Source organism: Phyllostomus discolor, chromosome 6 (assembly GCF_004126475.2).
Source record: "Phyllostomus discolor isolate MPI-MPIP mPhyDis1 chromosome 6, mPhyDis1.pri.v3, whole genome shotgun sequence".
In the NCBI taxonomy this organism is placed as follows: Eukaryota; Metazoa; Chordata; class Mammalia; order Chiroptera; family Phyllostomidae; genus Phyllostomus; species Phyllostomus discolor.
Genome location: NC_040908.2, coordinates 156,494,393 through 156,520,194, shown reverse-complemented (window position 1 = coordinate 156,520,194; position 25,802 = coordinate 156,494,393). Strand labels below are relative to the sequence as shown.

Sequence of the window (25,802 nt, the reverse complement as noted above, 5' to 3'; positions counted from 1 at the left end):
GTGGGCTGGGTGCTCTCCCGAAAAGCCAGAGGTCGCCAGTTCAGTTCCCGATAGGGACACGTGCCTGGGTGGCAGGCTTAGTCCTGGACGGAGGGGGCTTGTGCAGAAGGTAATCAATCTCTCTCTCTCACATTAATGTTTCTCTCCCTTTCCTTCTCTCTAGAAATAAAATCTGAAAGAAACAAAGACAGGGAAAGAAAGAAATATGGCAGCCCCTGCCCTCACGGTCCAGAGGAGGACCAGTACCCTAAGGAGGGTTGAGGGGGTAGAGGCTGCAGAGGTGGCCTCCTGCCTGCCCCAGCCCACCTGCCACGTTCCTGTGCAGTTTGTCCCACCCTCACCCTGCCCCTCGCCCTCTCCGTCGGGCTTTCAAGCTGGTAAAGGAAATAGTCGTGACCACAGGGCTAGACAGGTGCTTCGCCCTCCACCCTGAGGCCCCGCCTCTGCTCATTCTTTCCCTTTAAGGCACGTGATCGCTCATTCATCATTCGCCTGACACCCTGAAGAACACACAATGAGCTTATCATCATTATCAACACCCTCATGAGGATTGACACCTATTAAATTAACTGGGATCGTGTAAGTTTTCGGGTAACAGAAAGAGAGCCCCAGAGGGCTTCACAGGGCCCCAGGCTTCTCAGGGGCCATGCAAAGGGCCTGTGGCAGAGCCAGGACTGCAGCCCAGGCCTTGCGCCCCCGCCGACCAGGTCAGGCAGAGGACACCAGCAACTGGCACCTCAGAGGAGGGCTCTTCCGAAGCCATCCACTCCGCCTGGTGAGGGCCATCCCCCCATGAGAGAACAGCAGCTCCCTGAGCTCCGGGCAGTGGGGTCAAACCCCAGAGTGGGGGCTCGGATGACTGCTGACATGGGACAACTGTCCCCAGCCCTGCCCTGTGACTGGCTCCTGCTGCCCTCACCCCAGTGCCTACAGCTCTCAATGTCCCTCTGCAAACAGGCCCTTCGAGTCCTCCCATTGCCCCTCTCCGCCTCCTCCCTCCTCTCAGGCGCTGACCAAGCAGCTGGTGCAGCCAACATTCGTTCTGCGCCAAGGACTCCCCTCCTTCCTCACCCGCTCCCCAGGGGCCCCAGACTGACCCCGACGCCTGGGAGCTCTGTCTTCCTCCTTCCTCACCAACTGTGGGCATTCTCAGATTGGGAGGGGAGGGAGAAAATCAGGTCACCCGAAGCCCTTTCTATACCCATGACATTGACCCATTTATCCTTCTCGTCCCTGAGACCCCGTCCCCCACTTCCACTCAACCACTCAGCCTGGACATCTGTCCCGGCCAAAATCTCACCTTCCACTGTCCTTGCAGCCCAGAGGCTAGGCCGGCCCCTGTGTCCTGCTCCAGTCCTCTCTCCTCAAACCAGACAGGAGGGGGGTCTGCAGAGAGCCCTGGGCCACCCCCAGTTTTGCCCCTGCCTCAGGCCTCAGTTTCCCCACCTGCTAACTTGGATTAATGCCGCCTGCACACTAGACCCAGAGGGATGAAGCAAGCTCTAGGGAGGTCACGGAGGAGGAAGGGACCAGAGCTCCGCGCAGCCAGCCGGCGAAGGGGCCTCCTCGGGGCCGTGCCCTCGGGCCCGTTGCTCGGCTCCGCTCTGTGGCGCGCCCCTCCCTCTCGCTTCGCTCCCCGCTCTCCGCTTCCCGCCTCTGCGCGGCCGCCCCTCCCGCCGGTCTGCGGGGCTCGCACTCCGGCTGTCCCCTGTGCTTCGCGCCTCGCTGCCCCGCGCCCACCAGGACCCCAGCGCCCCCCACTCCCCGCCGCCTTGGGTCGGGGAGAAGCAGCCCGAGCCCCCGTCGCCCCGCCAGGCCCCGCCTGCTGCAGCGCGGGCGGTCAGTGCGCAGCCCCGCGCCCCCGAGGAGTCCGGAGCCCGGAGCCCAGATCCCGAGCCGGATCGCGGGCTCGGAGCGAACCCGACCTGACCGCAGTCCCCAGCCAGGTGAGGGCAGCCCCGGGTGGGGGCGGGGACGGTGCAGCGGGGAGCAAGGTTTCTCCTTTATTGGGAGCGGGGGCGGGGAAGGCGCGGGGAAATCGGGTCCTTCTTCCCTGAAAGGAGGACCTGGGAGGTTTTTCAATGAAAGAGGCTCAGGGGCTTTTTCGCCGAAGGGATGGATGAAGGGGGGTCTGGGAGGAGGGGTCCTGCTGGTAGGGAGTCTGGGGTACCCCTTTGTGGGGGATTCTTTTTGTCATGAGAAATTATTAATTGGCTTCTGTGAAAGGGGGACTTAATTGGGAGCATCAGGGGCTTTCAGGGTAGGTGGGGAGGGGGTTCTGGCGGGGCTTGAGGGAGGGTTTGGGGAGGGGGATCGGGCGGGGAAGGGGCCCCTGAGATCCCCTTAGACTGCACCTCCCCCGTTGGTTTCTGGGGCTCTGGGTCTGCCCACCTCTCTGTGTCCCAGTTTTTTCTCTTTGAAGATGACTATTTTGAGCCCCTCCTGGACAGAGCTAGGAACAGCCATTTCCTTCCCTGCGGCTACAATGCCCACCTGACAACCTCCACCTCTGACCTGCTTAGGGAAGGAGGGTTAGGGAAGGACGGAACCTAGGCATCTGGGGACTGGGCAGTGGTGGGTGAAACGGAGGCGGGGTGCTGCAGGAACCTCTGGCCCTGGCAGGTACGCCAGACGTGGCAGGGAGCTTGCTGGGGGTAGGGTGGGCAGGCTCCTCGGGCAGGGCAGCTAAGAGAGTAGCAGGGTCAGGGAGAGCTCGGACGTCCCCATACTTTCTGAAGGCAAAACAGTAGAGTTTTTGTTTGTTTGCTGGTTTTTTTTTTTTTTTCTCTTTCACCCCTGTTGCCAAGACTCATTCCACTTGCTTCTCCTGTTTTTGCAAAAAAAAAAAAAAGAAAAAAGAAAATCGAGGCAGAGGACAGGTTGGTTGGAAATATCTGTGTCTAGGAGGGAAAGGCGAGGGAGGGGACACACTGAATCAGGACTCAAGAGACCCTGGTTCAAGCTGGCCTCCGTGCTCCATGGGTGACCTTGGTCCAAAATGCTTCTTCCTGTTGGGTCTCAACTTCTTTTCTCATCTGTAAAGCGTGAGAGGGCCCACCTGTCTCCCAAGTTTGCCGTGAGCCCATATATTTCCAAAGAGTTTTGTAAAGAGGAATGCAAGGTGCGACTTTAAAAAAAAGGTTTCATTTATTTATTTTTAGGGAGAGGGGAAGGGAGGGAGAGAAACATCGCTATCTTGCATGCCCCCAACTAGGGACCTTGGGACCTGGCCTCCAACTCAGGCATCTTGCTTTGCCCGAGGACACCCAACCCACTGAGCCATGCAGGTCAGGGCTGTGAGGCGCCATCTTTCCGACTGCAAAGGCAGATGGGCTCCCTTCCCTCTCCCTTCCCCGCAAGGGTAAAGGCTAGCTCATGGGGGAGGGCAGGTGGGGGGTGCTTTGTAGGAATTAGGAAAGGTACCTCCTCTGGAGGGAGAGTGTTCAGCTGGGGTTGGCCCTTGGGGTCTTTATTATGAGGATTAGAAGAAGGTACGCTTTCCCCCAGGTGCATCAGCCCTGCACATTTGGGCAAGTACAATGTGGGCTAGGTTCCAGGGCCCATCTACCCTCAAGTGAATGTTCTTGTGGTGCAGGACACCCCTGCACCTGGCAACCCATCTCAGCAGACACAGAGCTACACACCCCCAGGATATTGCCTATAGAAGCCCACATCCTAGGCTGTTGCCAGCTCACTTTCTCTCTGGCTTTGTCTCCACGTCAGGGCCTTTGGGTATTCTGTCCCTGAAGCCTGTGCTTACTAGAAGCATGATGGAATCCCACCATCGGAGAGTGACTCCCTGGAGTTAACCAGTGCCTTCACCAGGCCTCCAGGGGTAGGAGTCCTGGGTCCCTAACACTTTATATTAAGAACTTGATCAGATTGCTTTCTCAAGGCCAAGAGCAGAAGCATCTACACACTTGGGTGTACACAAATTGTGTGCACACCTGTTATCTCAGAGCATCCTTAACAGTAAGCTTGGAGGGAGGTCTCCTTCCCATGCCCAGAGAAGTTAAGGAACTGGCCTAAGGTTTCACAGCTTGTTAGTGGTGGAGCGAGGACCCAAGCCTAGGTCCACCTCTCTGTCCTCTTCACTTCATCACTGAGGAATAAAGCTGCTGACCTCACAGTTTTGTCAAAGTCCCGCAGGATTGTTGCACTCCTTCTCTGTTCCCAGCAGCTCCTGGCTCCCTCCTTCTACTTGGGGGGCAGTCACTTTCACTTACTCTGATTTCATGGGAGCAAGAAGCTGCCTCAAAGCTCAACTATTTTGGCCTCTTTAGTGCAAAAAGGGCCCCTGGGGAGTCCAGAGGGCCAGTGTGGAAGCTGACCCTTGAGTGGGTCCAAGGCTAGTTCCACTCCTGCCCAGATGGGGGCTGAAATGGTGGCCACCATGGAGGACATCAGTACAGCAGGCTAGTGCCTGAGAGGCAAGCCAAGGACCACAGAACAGGGCCACAACCTCCAGGTTGCTGCATTTGCAACAACCTGAAGGCTGAAGGAAACTCCGAGACCCTGCCCCAGCCACCAGGAACCAACCTTTGTGTTCCCAGAGCCCCTGGATGCCAAGGGGGAGAGATGGGGTAAACCCAGCAGACAGGGTTATAGGGCCCTACAGAGAGAGCACTTCTGCTTGTATCTAGTGTGATGTATTCGAGCTTTCATCTGAGTAAGCGGTCTGGTGCTTACAAAAAAAAAGTTTGAAGACTTACTGGTCTATCTAATGGTTCCCAAAGTGTAGTCCTGGATCAGCAACATCTGCATTACCCAGGAATTTGTTAGAAACGCAAACTCTGAGGCTGCCTCCTAGACCTGCTAAGTGGAAACTCTGAAGGTGAGCCCAACAGTGTGTGTTTCAACAAGCTCTCCAGGTAACACTGAGGACTGCCTAAGTGTGTGAATCACTGTTTTAGTCCAAGGGTATAGGAAACAAAGATTGTCGTGGGTCAAGGGCAGGGCTGAGAAGAGAATCACTAGTCTCCTCGTCTGGGAGCCCCAGGAATTTGCAGGTGGCCCCCCTTTCAACCCTCCTCTCCTTCCCCTTTTTGCCTCCCGTCCCAGGTGCCATGCTGCCATTCCTGCTGGGCCTGTTGAGCCCAGTGGCCTGTTGGGCACTGGGCCCGGCTCCCGGCTCCACAGAGCTGCGCTCGGCCTTCTCCGCAGCACGCACCACTCCTCTGGAGGGCACGTCGGAGATGGCGGTGACCTTCGACAAGGTGTACGTGAACATCGGCGGCGACTTCGACGCGGCCACGGGCCAGTTCCGCTGCCGCGTGCCCGGCGCCTACTTCTTCTCCTTCACGGCTGGCAAGGCTCCGCACAAGAGCCTGTCGGTGATGCTGGTGCGCAACCGCGACGAGGTGCAGGCGCTGGCCTTCGACGAGCAGCGGCGGCCTGGGGCGCGGCATGCCGCCAGCCAGAGCGCCATGCTCCAGCTCGACTACGGCGACACGGTGTGGCTGCGGCTGCACGGCGCCCCGCAGTATGCGCTGGGCGCGCCCGGCGCCACCTTCAGCGGCTACCTGGTGTACGCCGACGCCGACGCGCCTGCGCGCGGCCCGCCGGCGCCCCCCGAGCCGCGCTCAGCCTTCTCGGCCGCGCGCACGCGCAGCCTGGTGGGCTCCGACGCTGGCCAGGCCCCGCGACACCGGCCGCTCGCCTTCGACACCGAGCTGGTCAACATCGGTGGCGACTTCGACGCGGCGGCTGGCGTGTTCCGCTGCCGCCTGCCCGGCGCCTACTTCTTCTCCTTCACGCTGGGCAAGCTGCCGCGCAAGACGCTGTCGGTGAAGCTGATGAAGAACCGCGACGAGGTGCAGGCCATGATTTACGACGATGGCGCGTCGCGGCGCCGCGAGATGCAGAGCCAGAGCGTGATGCTGGCGCTGCAGCGCGGCGACGCCGTGTGGCTGCTCAGCCACGACCACGACGGCTACGGCGCCTACAGCAACCACGGCAAGTACATTACCTTCTCCGGCTTCCTGGTGTACCCCGACCTCGACCCCGCCGGCTCGCCCGGCCTCGGGCCCCTGGAGCTCTGAGCTCCCACCCAGGGAGGAGCCCGAGGGCGTGCATGCGGGGCCAGCCGGGCTGTGGCCGACCCCTCCGCCGGCGCGAGCATGACGGCCCGCCCAGGGTGGCTGGATTCTGCCAATAAAGTGGGCCTGCGCCGGCGCCTGTGTTCCTGGGGTCCTGTGCTCTGTCTTGATTGCCAGTTTTGTCTTCGGGTCGTCGAGAGACACTGACTACCGGGCGCAGGGTGAGGGTCGGAGGTCAAAGGGCAAAATTCGGTCAGGCCCTGGGAGGGTGAGGAGATGGGAATTCGAGTGATGCCTCCACACCTAACCTGTTGTGGGTCCCCCATTCATGTCCCTTTCCAGTCAGTTCCTCTGCCTGACTCCTCCCCGCTGACCTTCGATGGCGTTCTTAGGGCCCACTGATGGCTGATTCCTCTCTGTGACAAAGGGCAACGCCCTCCTACCTCTCGGAGGTATGGGATTTAGGGAAACAGCACGTTGCTTCTTCCAGTAGGGCGCGTGAATGGGGCGAGCAGGCGGTACCTGGTCGCCCCAGCTCCTGCCCTCCTAGGACAGGCAGGGAGGGTGATTTGCTCAGGCAGAGGGTGAAATAGCTTACTCTGACATGGAAGGAGGCAGAAGGCCAGAACAGAACATTTTATAGGGTGAGCTACACAGAGTGAGGGTGTATGCCAGCCAGCCTCCACTTGTCTCTCTCCGTCAGTCCCCTACCAGCCCCATTCCGTCCTCTGAGGTGTTCATCTGAGCCTCGAAGAGATGGACCAAAAAACATCCCTGCCCCCATATGTATTTTCCCACCTGCTTCCCTTCACACACCCCACAGACCAAATTTAAAATGTCCAGTCTATTCTTCCAGCCCAAAGAGGGAATTCTGAGGTTCAGGGACCCCACATCAGAGGTTGGGCTCAAAGGGGTGTCCAAATTAGGACTGGGTGCTGGGCTCCTGGAAGGCTTCTGCTCTCTCTTACTGCCAGGGTAGGGCTTGGAGGGTCTGACCTGCCATACTCAGGGGCAGCTTCCCTTTCAGCATCTCAAACACACTTCTCAGTCCCGACCCCAACACACACACACACACACACACACACACACACACACACACATACAGTGCCTGCAAGTCCTGCCTTTAACTTGGTGCCTGCCGCCCAGGACCCAGGGCCCAGGCTCTTAGTCTTCAGGACCCAGGGGGGATAAAGCGGGAGAAGTAAATGGGGGTCCGGGGTGCAAGCCAAGCCCAGAGACCTGAACACAGGGGGAAGAACCAGGTGCCAGATGGAAGTCCCTGCCCAGGATGAGTCTGGCTTGGGGGTGGGGATTGGGGGGCTGGCAGGGGAAAGGGGAGGGTCAGGGAAAGGGGTTAAGGATTGAGGCCCAGGGCCCCAAAGAAGGAGGCTGGCCCTGGGGGCAGAAGCCTTTGCACAGGTCCCAGAGTGTCTCCTGTGCCAGGAGGGCAAAGACCTGTGCCCAGCGAGCCCTCTCCTCAGCCTCCAGAGCCTTGTGGAGCCGGTAGACACAGGATAGGCCTGTGAGGAGCAGATTTTCAAAGTCCCAAGGGCTTAGAGGAGGCCCCGTGCGCAGGTCCTGGAACCGCCGCAGCCGCTGCTCAGCACCCTGCCAGTCACTGGGCACGTGGCGCTGCAGGAGGAGCCTGAGTCGGCGGCCTGGATGTGTGGATGCCAGTTCCTCGTCCTGGAGGTGCAGCTGCCCCATGACATCCAGCTCCAGCCCAGCCCAGAGCAGCTGCAAGGGGAGCCGTGTAAGGAGTGGGCTGGGGTCTGGGGAACAGGGCAGGGAGCAAGAGTGGGCCCGCAGGGCATAAGCAAGCAGTAGGACCCAAGCTGGGTTGCCCCCCTCCCCCAGGCCCAACTTGAGACATCCCCCTTCCCAACCCTGAGTTCAGGGACCTCTGGATGCTTCCACCCCCCACGCCCCAGGCTGGAGGAAAGACCTCAAACATCACTTCCGGGGCCTCTGGCTCCTGCAGGCCACCTCCCACGCTGCTGCTGTTCGTGGGCTGCCCTGGGGCAGCAGAGAGAAGTCAGGCCCCTGCCAAGCTTCACCCTAAATACCCCAGCCTCCCAGAAGTGCCCCTCAGCTGCCTGGTAAGGGTGCCTGGAGGTTCTTCTAGCTGCGAAAGTGCAGGAATGCCATTCCATGCCTTCCTTTCCCTACACACACATGCACATCAACACTTACTGACCCAGGCATAGGTCTTGTGATTCCAAGATCATCATCCCAAACCCAGATACCTCCTTAGCAAATGTCCAGGACTCCTTGAACTTGTACAGTTCCCTTGGCCAAGAGCTCCAGGCCAACGGGTCACAAGACACTTGACTTCCCACTTCCCCTCCCTGTCATCATCTGGGGACAGGGTAATCTAAAACAGTGCCAGTGACCTTCCTCAAAGATTGAGGGCCCCTTTGAGAAGAACCCACTCTTTCCTTACTCCTCAGTAGTAATCACATGCAAAGTAGGATGTCTGGTGCAGCTTCCTTCATCCCACCCCAGCGTCTACCTGGCCCTTGGCATAATTGTTCCAAGCCCAGGGGAGATTAAGGGGGTGCTGCTTTGGGTGTCATCTGGAATAAGCCCAGGCCCAACTCTGTCCAGGGCCAGCACTGAGGGCAGCTAGGGCTATGTCCCTTCACTTCACCTAACTGGTCCAGTTCTGGGGGTGAAGCCCACACCATTAGCCCCCATAGCACAGGTCAGCCTGGAACAAACCATGCCGTTTCTAGGCTCAGACTCAACCAACTCTAACTATTAGCCAGCAGCCTCCCTCGGCTCCCATCCACCCGACCCTGAAGCCCCGGTACCTGTGTGGTGCTGGGTTGTCATCATCCCAGGGAAGAGGACAGTGGCTACCATCAGCCAAGCCAGGAACCGCATTTTCCCCGCCATGCCCCACCACATCCTCTGAGTCTTACTCTCCCCAGCTACTCTCTGCTCCTGTACCCGTCTGCCGCACACCATGGCTCCAACTTTCCACTGCAGGCTGCTCAGGCGTTCCCTGCTTTTCGTGTCAGTCGTCAACACTGAACAGGGAGGGACTGGCTCTGGCTTCCCAGGGGCTCTTTCCATCCTGTGGAAACGTGGATTCTTTGGCTGTTGGCAGGAGCCTGGCTCCCTGCTTGTCAGGCCCTCAGCCTGTTCCCCAGATGGGCAGGATGCTTGGTTAATAGAAAAAAGGTGTTTTGTAGCAAACAGTGCGCTTGGCCCTCCCAAAAGGTAGGAAAGACCCCAGGCAGTAATACTACCTTACCGTCTGTCCTCACACCCAAAACATCCTGCAGCTGAGCCAGCTCCTGACGCCCAGTCCAGCTCATACTCCAGGGAGCCCCTCAGCAGCCAGAAACATGAGCTGCAAAGCCCAGTCCTTCAAATGCACGGCGGACTGACTGGGCAGCCCCACAGGCTTCCACCTCAGGCACTCAGCCAGGCTGGCGGGACCCACCCCGGCCCAGCTGGAGCAGGCAGTGCTGTCTCCCTGGAAGACAGACTGCAGCGCCTGAGTTTCTTTGGTCCCAGCCCTGGGACCTCCTTTGCTTGTTTACAACATTCTTGGCTCAGGCCCGAGTGCAGAAAGATTCCCTTAGCCCAGGCATGATGGGCTGTCAGGTTGCAGCGAGCAGGATGCAGAGTTCAAGACTCAAAAACAAGCTGCGGCTCTTCCTGACTCTGGCTGTTGACTTGTGGAGGGGGCCCCGTGGATGTTCAGATGGAGTGAGCATGGGCAGGGGTCACCCCGGATCCACTGGCTACCACAGGGGCTTTCAACACCTGTTGAGACCCTTCCAGTCCTCAGGAGAGGCCATGCCACACCCATCCTGAGCCCTGTACTCTGTGGGAACTTTCCCATTTCAACTCCAGAACCCCTTTCAGAAATGCACCCAGGCCTGCAGGTCACCATGTCTGCACCCGCACTCCTTAGTCCATGGAAACAGACTCTGGTTTGGTGGTCTCTCTCTCAGGGAGGAGGGAACCCCAGCCCGCATCTTCCCCCTCCTGAATCAAAGCTGCAGGAGGATCAGCACACAAGGAGTGGTGAGTCTCAGCAGGGTTTTATTTACAGACAGTTACAGATAAGATGCTTTCTAGGATCCGTGTGCCTTCCCTGGAGCTACTTGGTTTCGGGTTTCTTGTCTCCGGCTTCAAGCTTGAGACTCTCCGGGGGCTGGCGATAGGCAGGGAAAGCCTCCCACGGGCTGTTCAGGTCAAACTTGCGGAACTCTTGGGCCAGCTCCACCGGCTCAGCTACCACCCGCTTCACCTCGTCGTCATAGCGTAACTGCAGAAGAAAAAGATAGTTTTGTGCATGAAGGAAGGCCTTGTTACAGTGAGCAGTGCACTCTCCCACGGCTTTGGGGGGCTTCCCAGCCCCTTTACTTCTCTGCTCTGGAGTGCTGTCCTAGCCGGACTCGAGTCTCCATCCACAACTCCGTTACCTATCAGCCACAGTCCAAAACGGCTTCTCCCTCACACCCGGCCATCACTCGGTCAGGCTCCCCTGCGACTGTAGGTATCATCGTGAGCTCTGAGCTCCTTCTCCAGCAGAATCGAATCCGCTCACCCATCCACACGCTTTACGAGGTAACGTGCAGGATCAGAGAGCAAGGCAGTGGCTGAAGAGAGTACACCTAAACCGGCAGGCACCAAGTTCAGGTCCTGTGGCCTTGGCATTAGATGCAAGGCAGTAAATTTTGGCATGGTTTTTCTTTCTTTCTTTTAAAATTAATTTTAGAGAGAGAGATGAAGAGGCATGGGGAGAAACATCAATTTGTTGTTCTACCTATTTATGCACTCACTGGTTGGCTGTTGTATAGGCCCTGACTGGGGGTCGAACCTGCAACCTTGTTGTATTGGGATGATGCGCTAACCAACTGACCTACTCGGCCAGGGCTATGGCTGTTCTTGTTATTGGAGGATCAGCTGGATGAGGTAAAAACAACCAGGAGCTGGTGTGAAGAGGCAATCCAGATCAGGGGGACGGCAGGGAGGACAGAAAGGGAGAGGAGAGGGAAGGAACGCTGACCAGAAGTAGCTTGAGAGGAACACAGGAGCGTCTGCGCCCTGAAGGGAAGGGTCGGACTGCTGCTGTCTCAGTGTTTCCAGAGAGTTTCTCTGCAGCAGAATCGCCGTGTGAATGCACACAACACACCATCTCCCTGCTAGTAAACAACCCGCTGCACGCGGTGGTCAAGTAGAACACAGGAACTCTTATAAGGCCCTTACAGTCACGTGCTACTGGTCCTGCCTCTGGCCATGCTCCAGACTGTCTTCCCTGTCAGCTCCCTTCTCAGCGGCCCAGGGCAGGGTGTCCAGATCTTGGGGACAGGCCGAGTGTGTCCTCAAGGCTGCCCCAGACATGAAAGTGATCACCACAATAATGGCTAAACTCAACTGAGCATTCCTAATGCACTGGGTGTTATGTGCACACCACTTGGCACACTGCAGACCTTAACTGGTTAAGTACTATGCCCATTTCAAAGATGAGAAAATTGTGTCATAGAGAAATTATGCACTTTGCCCCAGATTTCAATGTAGGATTTGAATCCAGAGCCTACGCTTTTAAACCACTACAATCCATATTCCCCACCACACCCAGGATCCCCAAGATCCCCTCAGCCCCTCCCTGAGGCTGCTGCCACAGTTCCAAGGCTCCTACCTCAACGTAGCCAGACAGGGGGAAGTCCTTCCTGAAAGGGTGGCCCTCAAAGCCATAGTCTGTCAGGATCCTTCTTAGGTCAGGGTGGTTAGCAAAGAAGACTCCAAACATGTCCCAGATCTAGAAAACAGAGGCCTTCAGGCAACCAGTCCACCGTGGCCAACACAGGTTGGGCACAACACCTCGGGCCCAGAGGCCAAGTCCACCGTGTCGTCACTCACCTCCCTCTCATACCAGTTGGCTGCCTTGTGCACAGAGACACTGGACTCAATGGGTGTCAGCTCGTCTGTGTAGGTCTTTACGCGGATCCGGGAGTTGAACCGCAGAGAGAGCAGGTTGTACACAATCTAGGGAGAACAGAGGGAATGGAGGACCAAGATGGCCGCAGGCAGAAGGGTGTGCGGCGGGGTCCCTGAGGGGTACATCACGGATGAGGATATGAAGTGAATTAGGGCTCTGCCCAATGAACCCAACTTCTATCCTGAAGCTCAGAACCTCAATGCTGCAAAGGCTTCGGCCATGCTAATGTGCAGCGTGGGCGTCAGCATGCTTGTCTTTGTTTACACTGTGCCCTTTGTTTGGCGTGTCCTCCCGGACCCGCCTCCCCCAATCCCAGGCCTCACTGGGCAAATTCCTAGTGTCCTGGTTGTCCATTAAAACTCAGCACAAACATTCCCTCTCTCCCTTTAGAGAAGCCTCGCAGATAGGGCTGAGTGGCCCTCCTGCATTCTTACGGCATATCTCTAATGCCCCATGTGTTTCATGTTATTATAGTAAGCTGTTTATGTGTCCTCTGCCCTCACTAGAGTGTGGGGGACTCCTGGGGTGCAGGTATTGGGTGTCACTTCTCTCTATCCCAGGACCTGGCAAACAGTGTATGATTCATAATATCACCAGCTAAACATATCGAGAACCTGGGTGCTAGCAATCTACCTGTACTCTCTGTTCAGTCCTCACCGCCACCCTGCGAGGTAGGGACAATTTCATACTCACTCCGCACATAAGAAAACTAAAACGCAGAGAGATTAAACAAAACGTTGGAAGTCACACAGCCTGTGGGTGGCAGAGTCGTGATTCGGACTTGAGCATGTCTGATTCTGAGGCCCCAGTTTTACTGCTTTGTCAAACCGTCTGACTCAAACTGAAACTAAGAAGGCTACAGTTCCTACTGGTAGCTGTCCCCCTACAAGTGCTCTGTCCCCTGTCCTTCCTTTATGCCATAAACCTTCTCAAATCTCCTGACTGACCTCAAAACGGTTCTGCCGGGTTGGGATGTCCACTGCCGTCAGGTCAGCCAAGGATTTGAACTGTGCATTGGTGTGATCCCTGAGGAAAGTCAGCACTGGAATGACTCCGTCGGGATGGATACAGATCTCCAACTCATTGAAGCAGGACACCTGCAGACGTGGAGCAGGAGGGGAGAGACAACGAGGAGCTACCAAGGGAACAGCGAACTTCAGCGATTCTCTTGACGTAAGGCAGGGAAAGAGGCCCAAGTTGGGATGGGAGAATCTGTGGTTTCTTTGATACTGGGCTGCCCACTCCCACGTGACCAGAGAATACAGTTCTTTCTTGACCCCGACCAAACAACAACAGTAGTGAATATTACCTGAGCTTGTTGGACATACTTAGGCAGGATTTCAGCCACATACTCTCCAAAAGCTGAGAGCTGTTTGTGGACCACATCATTCCGCGGTCTGACAGTGGCTAGAAGGAAAAGGCATATTTCAGCAGCCAGCCCTGCATCCAGTCTGGGCTTATAAGGGGCTCCCAGGAGAACACTGAGAAAGGTAAGGGTGGAGGGTTCCCCTTCCAGGAAATAGGAAGTGATGAAAATTTAGGGGAAATGCCACCTACACAGTCCAAAAGGACTCTCATTCCTGACGCTGGTGTGTTCGTCTCTTCTCAAAAGTACTCCATTCCTTCCTTCACACTGTCTGCATTTCTGCTAATGCAGCATATGGCTCAGCTCTCTTATCAGACTAGGAGCTCTTTAAGCGTGGGAACAATAACAGTCCCTTCTGTGTATCTCCTTAGCACGGGGCTCGGAGCAAGCTCCTGGCAGAAGAACTTCAGGGCTTAAGAGCCCTCATGGATTATCTAGTTGAAACCTCACTTCCTTACTTTTAAACACATGAAGATACTGCAACCCAAAAAGGAGGAAATGCTAGGTCTCCTGACTCCCGGTTGGCTTAGGTCCACTGTGACATATTTCTACACACAGACTCATGCAACCCTAAATCACTGAGCACCTGCACATCATTGATTGCAGGGTAATGGTTCCGTGTTCTCTGCCTCTGGCAGCAGGCCAGTTTGCTCAGTCACTCACTAGTACCCTAACCCTGAGGGTGTTATTTCTCTGTACTGTTTCCTGATCCACAGGACGAAAAGGAATACTATCCACCTCATAAGATTGTTGTGAGGACTAAGGAAAGTCATTCATAAAAACACTTCGCGGTTGCCAGACACAACAGGCACTCAAATGTGAGCTACTATTACAACAGGCTCTATATTGGGCTCTGAGGCCCAAATGCTGTTTCCTGCTCTCAAACCGCTGACAGCTTAAAGAAAAAGGGAATCATGGAAATGGACAAGGGGGAATCAGGGCCATAGCAGAGAGGCCTAAGGGCACAGGGAGGGCCCGATTCTGTCTGCAGAGTGGGAACCATTGCAGTCAAATCTCCAAGGGCAAGGAGATTTTGCCAGGATGCAGGGAAGGGCGTCCCAGAGCAAGGGCAAACATATGACGAACGGAATGAGGGGCCCCCGCCTGCCATACCGACAAGGGCCGGGCCCACACATACTCACGGCGCGCGTCGGCTGCTGCGCTTTCCCTCCTCACCGGCAACAACAGCGCCGAGAGTCGTCGGGACACTGCACCGGGAGATAAAAGGCAGAGGAACGCAGCGTGAGGCCTAAGGGGCTCCCTGCGCTGGTTGCGCCGCTGCTTCCTGCCCCGGGCCTCATTCGATTATCCCCTGCTCACCCCTAGGCATGGCCAAGACCCCCACGAGCCCCCGCCAAGAGGCTCTAGCCGCCGCCATATTCCCCGGGTGCACACCAAGCACCGGCGGCGAGATTCACAGGACACGGAGCCCCAAGGGCACGGACCGGAAGCGGAAGTGTGCCTTAGATCTTCTTCCCCGCGGACCGGAGGCCGGAAGCAGAGGTTCCGGGTTCTGGGTTTTGGAATGAAAGGAGGGAACGCAGGTGAGGAAACGAGGCAAGCAGGTGGGCAAACGGTGAGGTGAACCTGGCTCTAGCTTGGCGTGGCAGAGGCTGGAGAGAAGGCGAGGACCCTAAAGAACCCGACGGGTGAGAGGAGGAGAAGGGGCGGGGGTTCTGGGTTCTACATGTCACACCCCTCCCCCTCTCCCTAAGCTAAGCTATTGACTAGGGTTGGCGGGGCTGGCTGGCCTAATGGGGGTGGGGAACGGTTTCCCTGGCGACCGTTTCCCAGGCGACTCCTGGTGAAGCGGCGACACTGCACGTGGTAGTGGGCCTCCTTGTGCCCCGGGCTGGGGACAAGTGGACTCTGACTCGAGTTCTGGGACGGAGCTTTGGGCAGTCATTAGGGGGAGCGGGGAAGTGCTGGGGAGAACTCGCTCAGAAGAGACCATATGTGGGGCTGACAGATGTCCCAACCAATCCTCGAATTGGAAAGTCTGGTCTCCATGTGCGCGGGGAAGTGGGAAAGAGTGTTGGGAGTGGGCTCTTCCCGCACACAAGGACTTGGGCGTCCTTTTTGTTTCTGCTCTCTAGAGCCTCACTAGTTTTATACCCAGTAGTTAATTCAATATTTGGTTTGCAAGACTCTTTGCCAGACTTTTAAGATCATGGTATCTCTCCAGCCATTTGCTTTCATCCGTTGACCAAAAATACCAGGCCTTTTGTTATGTCACGGAAAGGAACATTTCATGTCTTCTCAGGGAAACACCCAGAGTAAGAAATTTTATTGATTTTATTAGGGATGGGGTGCCACTGCAGGAGAATGATCCCAGCTGTGGTTGTAGGGGGTCATCCAGAGATGTTATGGTCAGGGCCAGAACTACCACCAATGTGGGCCCACTTTGCTTTCAACTGCACGGTTTGATCCATAGACCGTGGCTGTGGATTCCCCAAGTTACTGAGGGTGGTGTTGCTTTGCAGACAGCTGGCAGAGAGAGAAGCTGGCCACCATGGAATCACCGGAGGAGCCTGGAGCATCCATGGATGAGAACTACTTTGTGAACTACACTTTCAAAGATCGGTCACACTCAGGCCGTGTGGCCCAGGGCATCATGAAACTGTGTCTGGAGGAAGAGCTCTTTGCTGATGTCACCATTTCAGTGGAAGGCCGGGAGTTTCAGCTCCACCGGCTGGTCCTTTCAGCTCAGAGCTGCTTCTTCCGGTCCATGTTCACTTCCAACCTGAAGGAGGCCCACAACCGGGTGATTGTGCTGCAGGATGTCAGTGAGTCTGTTTTCCAGCTCCTGGTTGATTACATCTACCATGGAACTGTGAAACTTCGAGCTGATGAGCTGCAGGAAATTTATGAGGTGTCAGACATGTATCAGCTGACGTCTCTCTTTGAGGAATGTTCTCGGTTTTTGGCCCGCACAGTGCAGGTGGGAAACTGCCTTCAGGTGATGTGGTTGGCAGATCGGCACAGTGATCCTGAGCTCTATACTGCTGCCAAGCACTGCGCCAAGGCCCATCTGGCCCAGCTGCAGGGCATGGAGGAATTTCTCCACTTACCCCACCATCTGCTCACTGATATCATCTCTGGTAAGTTGAGGGAGAGGGCACATCGTACCCAGCTACTTAGATATGCTCACTGGATATTCTGATTCAGGAGAAAGGAACCCTTAGGCCTCCTGGTGTTAGTTTACAGTATTATTGGTGGGAATTTAGATACCTTCTGAGATAAATTGACTTGAAGTTTAGCACAGCTGCTATCAGAGTCCCTTTCTGAGGAAGGCTCCAGGAAAATAAAAGCAGCAGCACTTACCCACAGAAGGTAACAAGGAAATATTTCTTTCTTTTTTAAGATTTTATTTATTTTTAGACAGAAAGAGCGGGATAGAAATATCAATGTGTGGTTGCCTCTCACGTGCCCCCTACCAGGGACCTGGCCCACAACCCAGGCATGTGCCCTGACTGGGAATTGAAATAGCGACCCTTTGGTTTGCAGGCTGGTGCTCAATCCACTGAGCCACACCCGCCAGGGAAGTATTTGTATTTATACTCTAATCTCCCCTGAGCTTAACGGTTCTTACCCATCCTGCACTCTGCATGTATCTGTTACCTAAGTAAATGTATGATGGATGAACCCAGATATCTAAAAAACTTCTTAAGTGATGGGCCAAGTTTAGGCAACAATCCTGACCCTCAGGTGGGGTATAACCATACTTTAGGTGTGAGCTCTGCTGCCTAGTAGATTGCTTTCATGACAAATGGGAGTATAGCAAACCAGCATTTTGATTAAAAGAAACAAAGCAATTTTAGATTAACTTCACATACACATACATACATGCTGGTAGCCTAACAAAGTGGTTCACACCTTTAAAGGCTCTGGCTCTAAACTTCCCTTTCCGATTGTCAGTGTGCCATTGACCATGCCTTTTCTCTGGCTCTCGACAGATGGAGTTCCATGTTCCCAGAACCCAACAGAGGCAATAGAAGCCTGGATCAATTTTAATAAAGAGGAAAGAGAAGCTTTTGCAGAGTCACTCAGGAGTAGCTTGAAGGTAAGACAGATTTCTTTAGTGTGAGGGCACTATAATAACCATGCATTACACCTGTTGACAGGCCTGGCCCCTTTTTAAAAAAATATATTTATTTATTTATTTAGGGGGTGGGGGAGGGAGAGAAACATCAATGTGTGGTTGCTTCTCATGCGGCCCCTACTGGGGACTTGGCCCATAACCCAGGTCCATGTGCTCTGACTGGGAATTGAATTGGTGACCCTTTGTTTCACAGGCTGGCTCTCAATCCACTGAGCCACACCAGCCAGGGCTGGCCTGGCCTCTTTGATGACTAGTGAATAAGTTATTTCTGGCTTGATTGGTAGGAGCCAGGGAAGATGATATGTGTGAGCCCAAAAGTTCCTTGAGAGAACCACTTCCATTATTGCATAGCAGTCCTAAGGACCTTTTGTCTGAATCACCATCTCAGGGTAGCTTTAAAGGGCGGAAAGCATGAGTGCAACAGACTCCCTGCCCCAGCATAAAACGCCTGAAAGACAGTGATTAGAGGAGAGTCAGGGTGACACTAGGAGGGAGTAGGTTAGAGCAAAATACAAGTGTGTGGCCCAGGGCCTTAAGGCTGTGTTTCTCAGCTGAGCCTTGGCGCAGAGCTGATAGGTACCATTTATAATTTAAATTTTTCCAATAGGAAATTGGGGAGAATGTGCACATTTATCTGATCGGGAAAGAGTCGTCTCGTACTCACTCGTTGGCTGTGTCCTTGCACTGTGCGGAAGATGACTCCATCAGCGTAAGTGGCCAAAACAGCCTGTGCCACCAGATCACTGCAGCCTGCAAGCATGGTGGAGACTTGTACGTGGTGGGAGGGTCCATCCCACGGCGCATGTGGAAATGTAACAATGCCACTGTGGACTGGGAGTGGTGTGCGCCCTTGCCCCGGGACCGGCTCCAGCACACCCTGGTGTCTGTGCCCGGGAAAGATGCCATATATTCACTCGGTGGCAAGACACTGCAGGACACCCTCTCCAACGCAGTCATCTACTACCGGGTGGGTGATAACGTCTGGACAGAGACAACGCAGCTAGAGGTGGCTGTGTCGGGGGCTGCTGGAGCCAACCTCAACGGGATCATCTACTTACTAGGGGGGGAGGAGAATGACCTGGACTTCTTCACCAAACCTTCCCGGCTCATCCAGTGCTTCGATACAGAGACAGACAAGTGCCACGTGAAGCCGTATGTGCTGCCCTTCGCAGGCCGCATGCACGCGGCTGTGCACAAGGATCTGGTGTTCATTGTGGCTGAAGGGGACTCCCTGGTGTGTTACAACCCCCTGCTAGACAGCTTTACCCGGCTCTGCCTTCCTGAGGCCTGGAGCTCTGCCCCGTCCCTCTGGAAGATCGCCAGCTGTAACGGGAGCATTTATGTTTTTCGGGACAGATATAAAAAGGGAGATGCCAACACCTACAAGCTTGACCCCGCCACCTCCACAATAACCGTCACCAGAGGCATTAAGGTGCTGCTCACTAACCTGCAGTTCGTGTTGGCCTAAGGCTGTGGTGGGAAGAGCAGCTGACTTTCATCCTCCCCCTTTCCCGCACCCACCCATCCAAACCTCAGAGTCCCCCAGGCCCCTGTTCAGAGTACTGTTATTCATTGGCACGTGTTCCACAGGCAGCCCTCAGCCCTTCCCCGAACCCACAGGGGTAGCCCTTTTGGGGCCCTCAGACTGCTGCTGCTCAGCTGGCTGCTTGAGCTGAGGCGGTCCGCCTGTCCTCCACCGTCCCGGGGTAATCCTGTGCCTCACACATGGACCGCTTAGTGCGTCTTCGCAGATGTCTGGCACAGCCTCCCCTCTGGACCTGATGAAGGTTAAATAGAAGACCCCCGACCCCTGACCCCAGGATAAAAGGAAAGATGCCGATCTTCCTTTTTTCTGTAGCCTGAAAAATGGCTGCTCGGTAATTTTTTTTCACGGAGAATTAGGTGTTAAGAGTTTTCCTTCAGGCTTTGCTTGGGAGAAAGAACAAAGCTGAAGGTGTCCTTCACCAGCAAGAGTCAAACACAACCGTCTCTGGAGTCCTGGATGTTCTGTCTATTGTTTTCTCAACTGTCGGTCAGGAAATGTATACTTTGGTTTGATTTTTGGCTCCCTCTAAGGAATAAGCCAGAAAAAGGTAGAAAGGACTATTTCTGATTAATAGCAGAAACATTTTTGAAACTCCAATAGATAAGGTCTCTGCTCTTTTAAAAGTTCTAAGCCCCATCGAGAGCTAAGAACTGTTCATACCAATAAAAGTTTTCAAGGGCTGTGCGTGTCTGATTTGAATTCTGAAGGGGTGACTTTCTGAGGGAAGCTAATCAAGCGCACACACAGTCCTAAGTCAGCCACAGTCCCGTGTTTCCTTGTTTCCACCCAGGTCGCTGCTCCAAAGGTGGGGGCCAGTGAACGGGGAGTCTGGCCAGAGCTGAGTGCTTCCCCCCTTTCCCTCTCAGTAAATGCCTTTGGGTTGTGGTTCTAATACCGTCAGATACAACAGGAGGTGCACGATCGGCTTCTTTGACCCTGTTCCAAAAACTAAGATGCCCCCACCCCTATCCTGTATCCCCAAGCCCTGTGAACAGAAGCCATGCTCAGTCCTTCCAGCCATTCGACGGAACACTGGAACCCGTGTTCAGGGAAATGAAACAGGACAAAGGGAGCAAAATTACCCATTATTCAGCACACTTCTATTACGCTGCCTGGGCTTAAGCCCCATGGGTCCCATTAAACTTTTTCATCCTATGGCCAGCAGGGTTGTCTTGAGAGCTCTTTCTAGTCCACACACTTCATGTCTGTGATGTAGGATGCGTCTCATCCTTTGCTGCACTCGCCGCGATCTCCTTGTGGAACTCTTTGAGGATTTCCAGCTGGCCGGGTCTGACGTGGATGTGTGACCGGATCCTGGTGATGGCCCCTATCGCCTCCTCGGGGCTCCAGTTGTGCACCTGCAATGCAGTACAGGGTTGAGAAATCAGCAAAGAAAGAAGCTGGTGCATGGTGTCCTTGACCTGATGACAGGTGCTAACAGGCTCCCAGAATTTCATTAAAAACAAAAAACACCAGGAGAGGGGAGTTTAAAACCATGTTCCACACATTATAAACGGGAGAGCACTTCAGGGCCCTCCGTGAGTCAGTCCCAAATTACTATGCAACAGGCTGGGGGGACAAGTCAGACTTTCTGCCTGAGTCCTGCTCTGCCAAACCCTGGCAGAAAGTTGAACGGTGAAGCTTAGATCCTAAATTCAAACTTGCCTCGGCCTATGAGGTGTCCTCCCTGAGCTGGTCCCCTGGGTACAAGTTTCCTGGAAAGAGGAGATGTTTTTATGCAACTCGTTCCCCTGGCTAGAGAAAACAGCACTTTCAGAATCCGGCTGGGAGAGTTATCTTTGTGTCCTAAGGAAAGTTGCTGGTTTAGAACAACAGAACCAAGTAAATAGGGACTTCCAGCCTGCTGGTTCAACTCTCACTCGGCCCAAAATACCCTCCAGAGCCCCTGTTTCCAGCCAGCAGTCCTAATGGCCAAAGCTTTAGCACCATGAAGTCATACGCTCATCAGTGCACAGGAACACAGACAAGGCCGGGCTGGTCATCTCTACATCTCCTTTTCCTTAAACTACCCATGTGACTTAATAAATGCTCTGCAGGGGCCAGATAGGTAACAAAAATGAGCCAGGCAGGGGGTATGTAACAGGGAGTGAGAAGAGTTGTTGGCTTCTAAATATTTTTAAAAAGTATCCCACCTCATCACAACAAATTGATAGGCCAAATTCTACTGGATCCTCCAGTTCTAGAAACTAATGTCCAGAACCGTATTCTGAAATACTTGAGGGAATCTGAGTACCATAGAGCTGTAAGTGATCAGCACTATTTACAGTACTAGACTTCCTGGCATGCTATTTATAGCAAGCGTTTCTAGTCTTTAGCTGGTGGTCAGATCCTTTGTAACTCTTAACATGAGAAACAGCATCGGAGGAAGAAGCCACTTTGGCCTAAGGTCACAGAGTTGGCAGGTGGCAAAACCACAGATCAGTCTACCTGCAAAGCTCAGGTGCTTTCCACCTCCCAACAGCCTGAAACCCGGGACATGGCTCTTTCCAGCAAGACCCATCTGTAGACTATGCTACTGAAGTTCTGGAAATCCGCTGTAAGCGGGACCAGTGCAGAAAGACCTTTCCTACCTGAATCAGATACGCCGCCACCATGGTGGCACTCCTGGAGCGCCCGGCCTTGCAATGCACGTAGACACTCTGGCCCAGCGACTGGTACTTGAGAGCAAACTGAACTCCTTTCTGGAGGTTGGCCAAGGTTGGGATTCCAGTCATGTCTACTGTGCTGAGTCGCAGCTGCTCAACCCCTACTTGCCTCCACTCCTGAAAGCAGGTCCACCAGCATGAACAGAGGGAGAAAGCCAGGCGTTAGTAGCAGGAAGACGGGCTCCCAAAAGGCAGCAGAGCAACAAGGAAGCCTCAGGGCTGACTTCAACGTGAATATACTGTTTACTGTTTTCTAAACAAGAAACCGTTTACAGAAATATTTTTTATTTTCTTTTTGTGTGTGTGTTTTAGAAATATTTTTTAAATAGCGGACCTAGATGATCAGTCTTTCATCAAACAATAGCTATGCTGATGAGTTAGAATTATGTCCAAGATTTAAAATGTTCCTCAAGTGCCCTTTGGGTGTTTGCGTTTTTAGCTGTAAAAAATCCATCCACAAAAGTTGTGCAGCTACATTTTTGCATAATCTTGGTGCCTGTGCAGTGACCTAGCCATGGAGTTGGGCTACTGTATTTTGCAAGAGCTTTCTATTTGTCTTCGCATTAAGTCTTGTTTTTACCACTTTTTTCTTGAGAGGGTACATGATAGAAAATAGTTATTTTAAAATTAAAACAATGCACCTAACTTTGCTATGGCATATTATCAATTTGCAAAGAAAAAAAAAGAATCAGAAATAGGAGGCAATCGGTCTCTGGCAAACAGGAAAACTTTTTTTTTTTTTTTTTTTACTTTAAGACTTCAGAGAGGCTCCAGATACTCATTATTAATCTCTTTCGCTAGAACCAGAGACTTGAGGACTCTGAATGAAGGTCAATAGTGCTGATGAAATGAACAAACAGCAGTTTTGCAGCATGTGGCTTATGCTTCAATGACACCAGAAACACCCAGGGAGTTTACTAAATGTTCAGATTCCTGGGATCCACCCTAAAGTTTTGAGTCAGAATGTCTGGGGCTAGTACCTAGGAATCTGACATGACAAGACTGCCAGATCATCCTTAGACGTATTACCATGTGAGAACCACTGCCTGCCTTGGAGATTTCTTTTCTAGACTAACGAGATAGTACAGCGAACTCGTACAAATGTCAAATGCCACACACGCAAGGCAACAAGCACTTTTTTGCAACTCCTCTCGCTCCACAGGACTGACCACACTAAGGAACATTCATTCATTAACATTCTGGCTAACAGCTCCTGAGGCTTTGTGGCAAAGTACTTTGGGAAATCCAAGGAACTGTTCTCCATTCCTTAAAAATGTATGCCATCACTAATCAAAATATTTTAAATGAGTCGTAGATATTGCTAAGGTTTCAAAAAATCCACGGGTTGAAATTACAGCATCTTCACCATATTAACACAGTAAACAAGAAGGATAATCGTGTAAGGTTAGTAGATGTCCCACACTGTAAGACAGGGCAACGTCTTTATCGGAAGATAGAGCAATGCCCAAAAACCATTGTGGAGAGCTGCACAAACAAGGCATTCACATTTAAAGGAAATTATGTTTTACGGCTGAACTTTATTATGACAGTATCTTGGAATTCCACTAAATCTCTAACGTGAATAAAAATTCCTCAAATCAAGAGCCAAATGAACCCGATACATTTTTTCAATGCATCTATGATAAATTTACTCTGGGGGAAGGGGGCGAGGGCAGCTTTTCTTAAGAGTTCATAGGGCCTTCATCTTGAATGCCTAGGGCAGCGCCTGATCCATCCTTGGTGCCCAGTCAGTGTAGAATGAATGAAATCAGCAAGCCTAAGTAAAGCTGCCTTTCAAATGTACTTACTGATTCCTAATTACCGAAATTAAGACTACTTTTGTGCACAAAGCCGTAATCACTTTGTCAACTCTACTTTTTGTGAAACAGTTTCTGTTTCACAATTAGTTTCTGCTTGCAGTCGCAGCCATTTAAGCTTCCAGTCCTGGACCCTCCTCCTGAGGAGGCAAAAAAAAAAAAAACAAAAAAAACCTGGGACACCAGGGTCCCGATCACGCTCACCTGCGGCGCCCCTCCCCCAGCTTTCTCCGGCGCTCCGAGCCGGCCGCAGCTCCCTGCCTCTGGCCCAGGCCCCTCACCTTGGCGGAGTTGCACAGGAATCTGGTTTCATACTCCTCGTTCATGGTGATCACCCCGCGCACGTTCTCGTCCTCTACCAGCTGCCGAGGTAAAGAGGGGGCTCAGAACCGGTGGCCGAGGCCCGGGCGGCGCTCGCCCGGCTCCCAGGCCCGACGCGGCCCGGCCTCCCGGCCCGGCTCACCCCGCGCGTCATGCTCCGCAGCGGCAGCGCGCCCAGCAGCACCGTGCGGTCGATGCGGTGGTACCAGTCGCGGTGCGCCGGGCCCGGCACCTTCCCGCGGAACAGCGTGTACAGCAGCGTCGGGTAGAAGAGCACCCGAGCCAGGCCGGCCTCCAGCAACGTGCCGGACGCCATCCCGCCCCACGCGGCCCTGCGTGGCAGCGACCCGTCCCCCGCTGCGCTCGCGGTCGGCGGCCACTCGGAGAGCCAGGCGGGCGACGAGGACGCGGGCCGCGAGTCATCCGAGGCCTCCAGCGGAGGCGACGCGGTCCGCACAGGCCTCTCGGGCGCCGAGACCTCGGACCGGGCGCCCGGGGGCTCCTCCTGGGACCCCGGGGATCCCGGGACCCTCTGCATCGGTCCGGAGGCGGAGCCGCGGGCCTCGGGGGAGGGACCAGGGCTCCCTGGGCGGGGAACTAAGGCCCAGGCCCAGGGATGGCACGTCCGGCCGAAAAGCCTGTGCCTATGCTGAATGTCAAACTGGGACCCATGCCTGGGGTCGGTGAGCCTCCCTCCGAGGGAGGGGGCTGTGACCCCAGGCGAGGGGGACCCTGACCCCTGCGTCTGGAACTGTGACCCCGGCCGAGGGAGGTGGGGTCCCAGCCAATAGCCTGAGGGCCTGTGACCCCTCCCCAACCGCAGCCGGTTGAAGAGGGTTCTGACCCTAGATGAGCGTGTGACCGCACCCGAGCCGAAGACGAAACCGGGAAGAGCCTGTGTAGTACAGGTAGCCCTGCAGCGGTGAGCAGAAGCGGCTTCGAGCTTTTGAGCAGAGGGCTGCCTTGGTGGAGAGGGTCAGATCCTGGACAAATGGGCAACCTGGGTTGATAGGTCCCTTCTCACCGTCCCCACCCCTGCACCATCTATCTAAGTTATGGCTCCCTCCTCCTGACCCAACCTCATATTATGGAAAAAATGTAACATCTATAATATATTGTGAAAATACGTGAATATATCATTAAGAATAATAATATGCCCTGACCGATGTGGCTCAGTTGGTTGGTTATCCTCCCGCAAAATAAAATCTTTTTAAAAAAGAAAAGAAAAATATATGCTTAAATATAAAACCCACAACTTACAAAGTGGTAAGAGGATTGGTTGAAATGCTGGTTATTTACATTTAAAGAGTTGTCTGAAATACGTGTCTGGTGCTTTTATTTATTTATTTATTTAAAGATTTTATTTATTTTTAGAGAGAGGGGAAGAAGGGAGAAAGAGAGGGAGAGAAACATCAATGTGTGAGGGAAACACTGATAGGGTATCTCTGGTGTGCACCCCGTCGGTGGACGAACCACAACCCAGGTAATGTGTCCTGACCAGAGTCTAACCAGTGACCTTTTGCTTTGCAGGACTCCACCCAACCAACTGAACCACAGTGGCTGAGGCTATTGTTTCTTTTTTCTTTTTAAATTGATTTGAGACAGAGAGAGAGAGAGAGAGAGACTGATTTATTGTTCACTTATTTATGCATTCATTGGTGGATTCCTGTATGTGCCCTGACTGGGCACGGAACAGCAATCTTGGTGTATGGAGGTGATGCTATACCCAACTGTGCTACCCCACCAGGGCTATTGCTTTTTTTTTTTCCAGAATGAACTAGCCCTCTATTCTATCCTCTTTTTGATACATGTAAAATATACATTTGAAATAAAAGTTGACAAATTGTATTATTTACTGTTCTGTGACCTTTTTCACTCAACAATGTAAGTATTATGCCGTGTCAACACAGATAGATACATATTTTGCTTTATCCTTTTCAGAGTTACACAGTATTCCAATATATGGCTTTCAGTTGGATTTTTC

At 53.8% G+C, this 25,802-nt stretch overlaps 5 protein-coding genes across 9 annotated transcripts; 2 read left to right on the top strand and 3 right to left on the bottom strand.

The window, feature by feature from the left end:
* The first annotated feature begins 1,641 nt into the window (after nucleotides 1–1,641).
* Nucleotides 1,642–6,181, top strand: C1QTNF4 (C1q and TNF related 4). Its single transcript, XM_028516434.2, has 2 exons — nucleotides 1,642–1,946; nucleotides 5,062–6,181. The coding sequence occupies exon 2, from the start codon at nucleotides 5,067–5,069 to the stop codon at nucleotides 6,039–6,041; it is 975 nt and encodes a 324-aa protein (XP_028372235.1). The 5' UTR covers nucleotides 1,642–1,946; nucleotides 5,062–5,066; the 3' UTR covers nucleotides 6,042–6,181.
* A 130-nt stretch (nucleotides 6,182–6,311) lies between these two features.
* On the bottom strand, nucleotides 6,312–10,011 carry FAM180B (family with sequence similarity 180 member B). 2 transcript variants are annotated; one of them, XM_028517673.2, is made up of 3 exons: nucleotides 8,852–10,011; nucleotides 7,984–8,054; nucleotides 6,312–7,775 (listed from the first exon to the last, which is right to left on the bottom strand). In XM_028517673.2, the coding sequence occupies exons 1-3, from the start codon at nucleotides 9,114–9,116 to the stop codon at nucleotides 7,380–7,382; spliced, it is 732 nt and encodes a 243-aa protein (XP_028373474.2). In that variant the 5' UTR covers nucleotides 9,117–10,011; the 3' UTR covers nucleotides 6,312–7,379. The 2 variants fall into 2 exon arrangements, with proteins under 2 accessions (XP_028373474.2, XP_035885294.1); XM_036029401.1 differs by lacking the exon at nucleotides 7,984–8,054.
* A 66-nt stretch (nucleotides 10,012–10,077) lies between these two features.
* Nucleotides 10,078–14,826, bottom strand: NDUFS3 (NADH:ubiquinone oxidoreductase core subunit S3). Its single transcript, XM_028514732.2, has 7 exons — nucleotides 14,687–14,826; nucleotides 14,509–14,574; nucleotides 13,310–13,407; nucleotides 12,948–13,097; nucleotides 11,922–12,047; nucleotides 11,701–11,820; nucleotides 10,078–10,323 (listed from the first exon to the last, which is right to left on the bottom strand). The coding sequence occupies exons 1-7, from the start codon at nucleotides 14,742–14,744 to the stop codon at nucleotides 10,156–10,158; spliced, it is 786 nt and encodes a 261-aa protein (XP_028370533.1). The 5' UTR covers nucleotides 14,745–14,826; the 3' UTR covers nucleotides 10,078–10,155.
* On the top strand, nucleotides 14,791–19,698 carry KBTBD4 (kelch repeat and BTB domain containing 4). 4 transcript variants are annotated; one of them, XM_028514730.2, is made up of 4 exons: nucleotides 14,791–14,910; nucleotides 15,850–16,467; nucleotides 17,323–17,429; nucleotides 18,076–19,698. In XM_028514730.2, exons 1-4 carry the CDS (start codon nucleotides 14,892–14,894, stop codon nucleotides 18,934–18,936), a joined length of 1,605 nt encoding a protein of 534 aa, XP_028370531.1. In that variant the 5' UTR covers nucleotides 14,791–14,891; the 3' UTR covers nucleotides 18,937–19,698. The 4 variants fall into 4 exon arrangements, with proteins under 4 accessions (XP_028370531.1, XP_028370532.1, XP_035885277.1 ...); XM_028514731.2 differs by having other exon boundaries at nucleotides 14,868–15,015; XM_036029384.1 differs by having other exon boundaries at nucleotides 14,882–15,015; nucleotides 15,854–16,467.
* A 382-nt stretch (nucleotides 19,699–20,080) lies between these two features.
* On the bottom strand, nucleotides 20,081–24,470 carry PTPMT1 (protein tyrosine phosphatase mitochondrial 1). Its single transcript, XM_028516222.2, has 4 exons — nucleotides 23,961–24,470; nucleotides 23,779–23,859; nucleotides 21,606–21,797; nucleotides 20,081–20,372 (listed from the first exon to the last, which is right to left on the bottom strand). The coding sequence occupies exons 1-4, from the start codon at nucleotides 24,354–24,356 to the stop codon at nucleotides 20,214–20,216; spliced, it is 828 nt and encodes a 275-aa protein (XP_028372023.1). The 5' UTR covers nucleotides 24,357–24,470; the 3' UTR covers nucleotides 20,081–20,213.
* Between the last annotated feature and the right edge of the window lie 1,332 nt (nucleotides 24,471–25,802).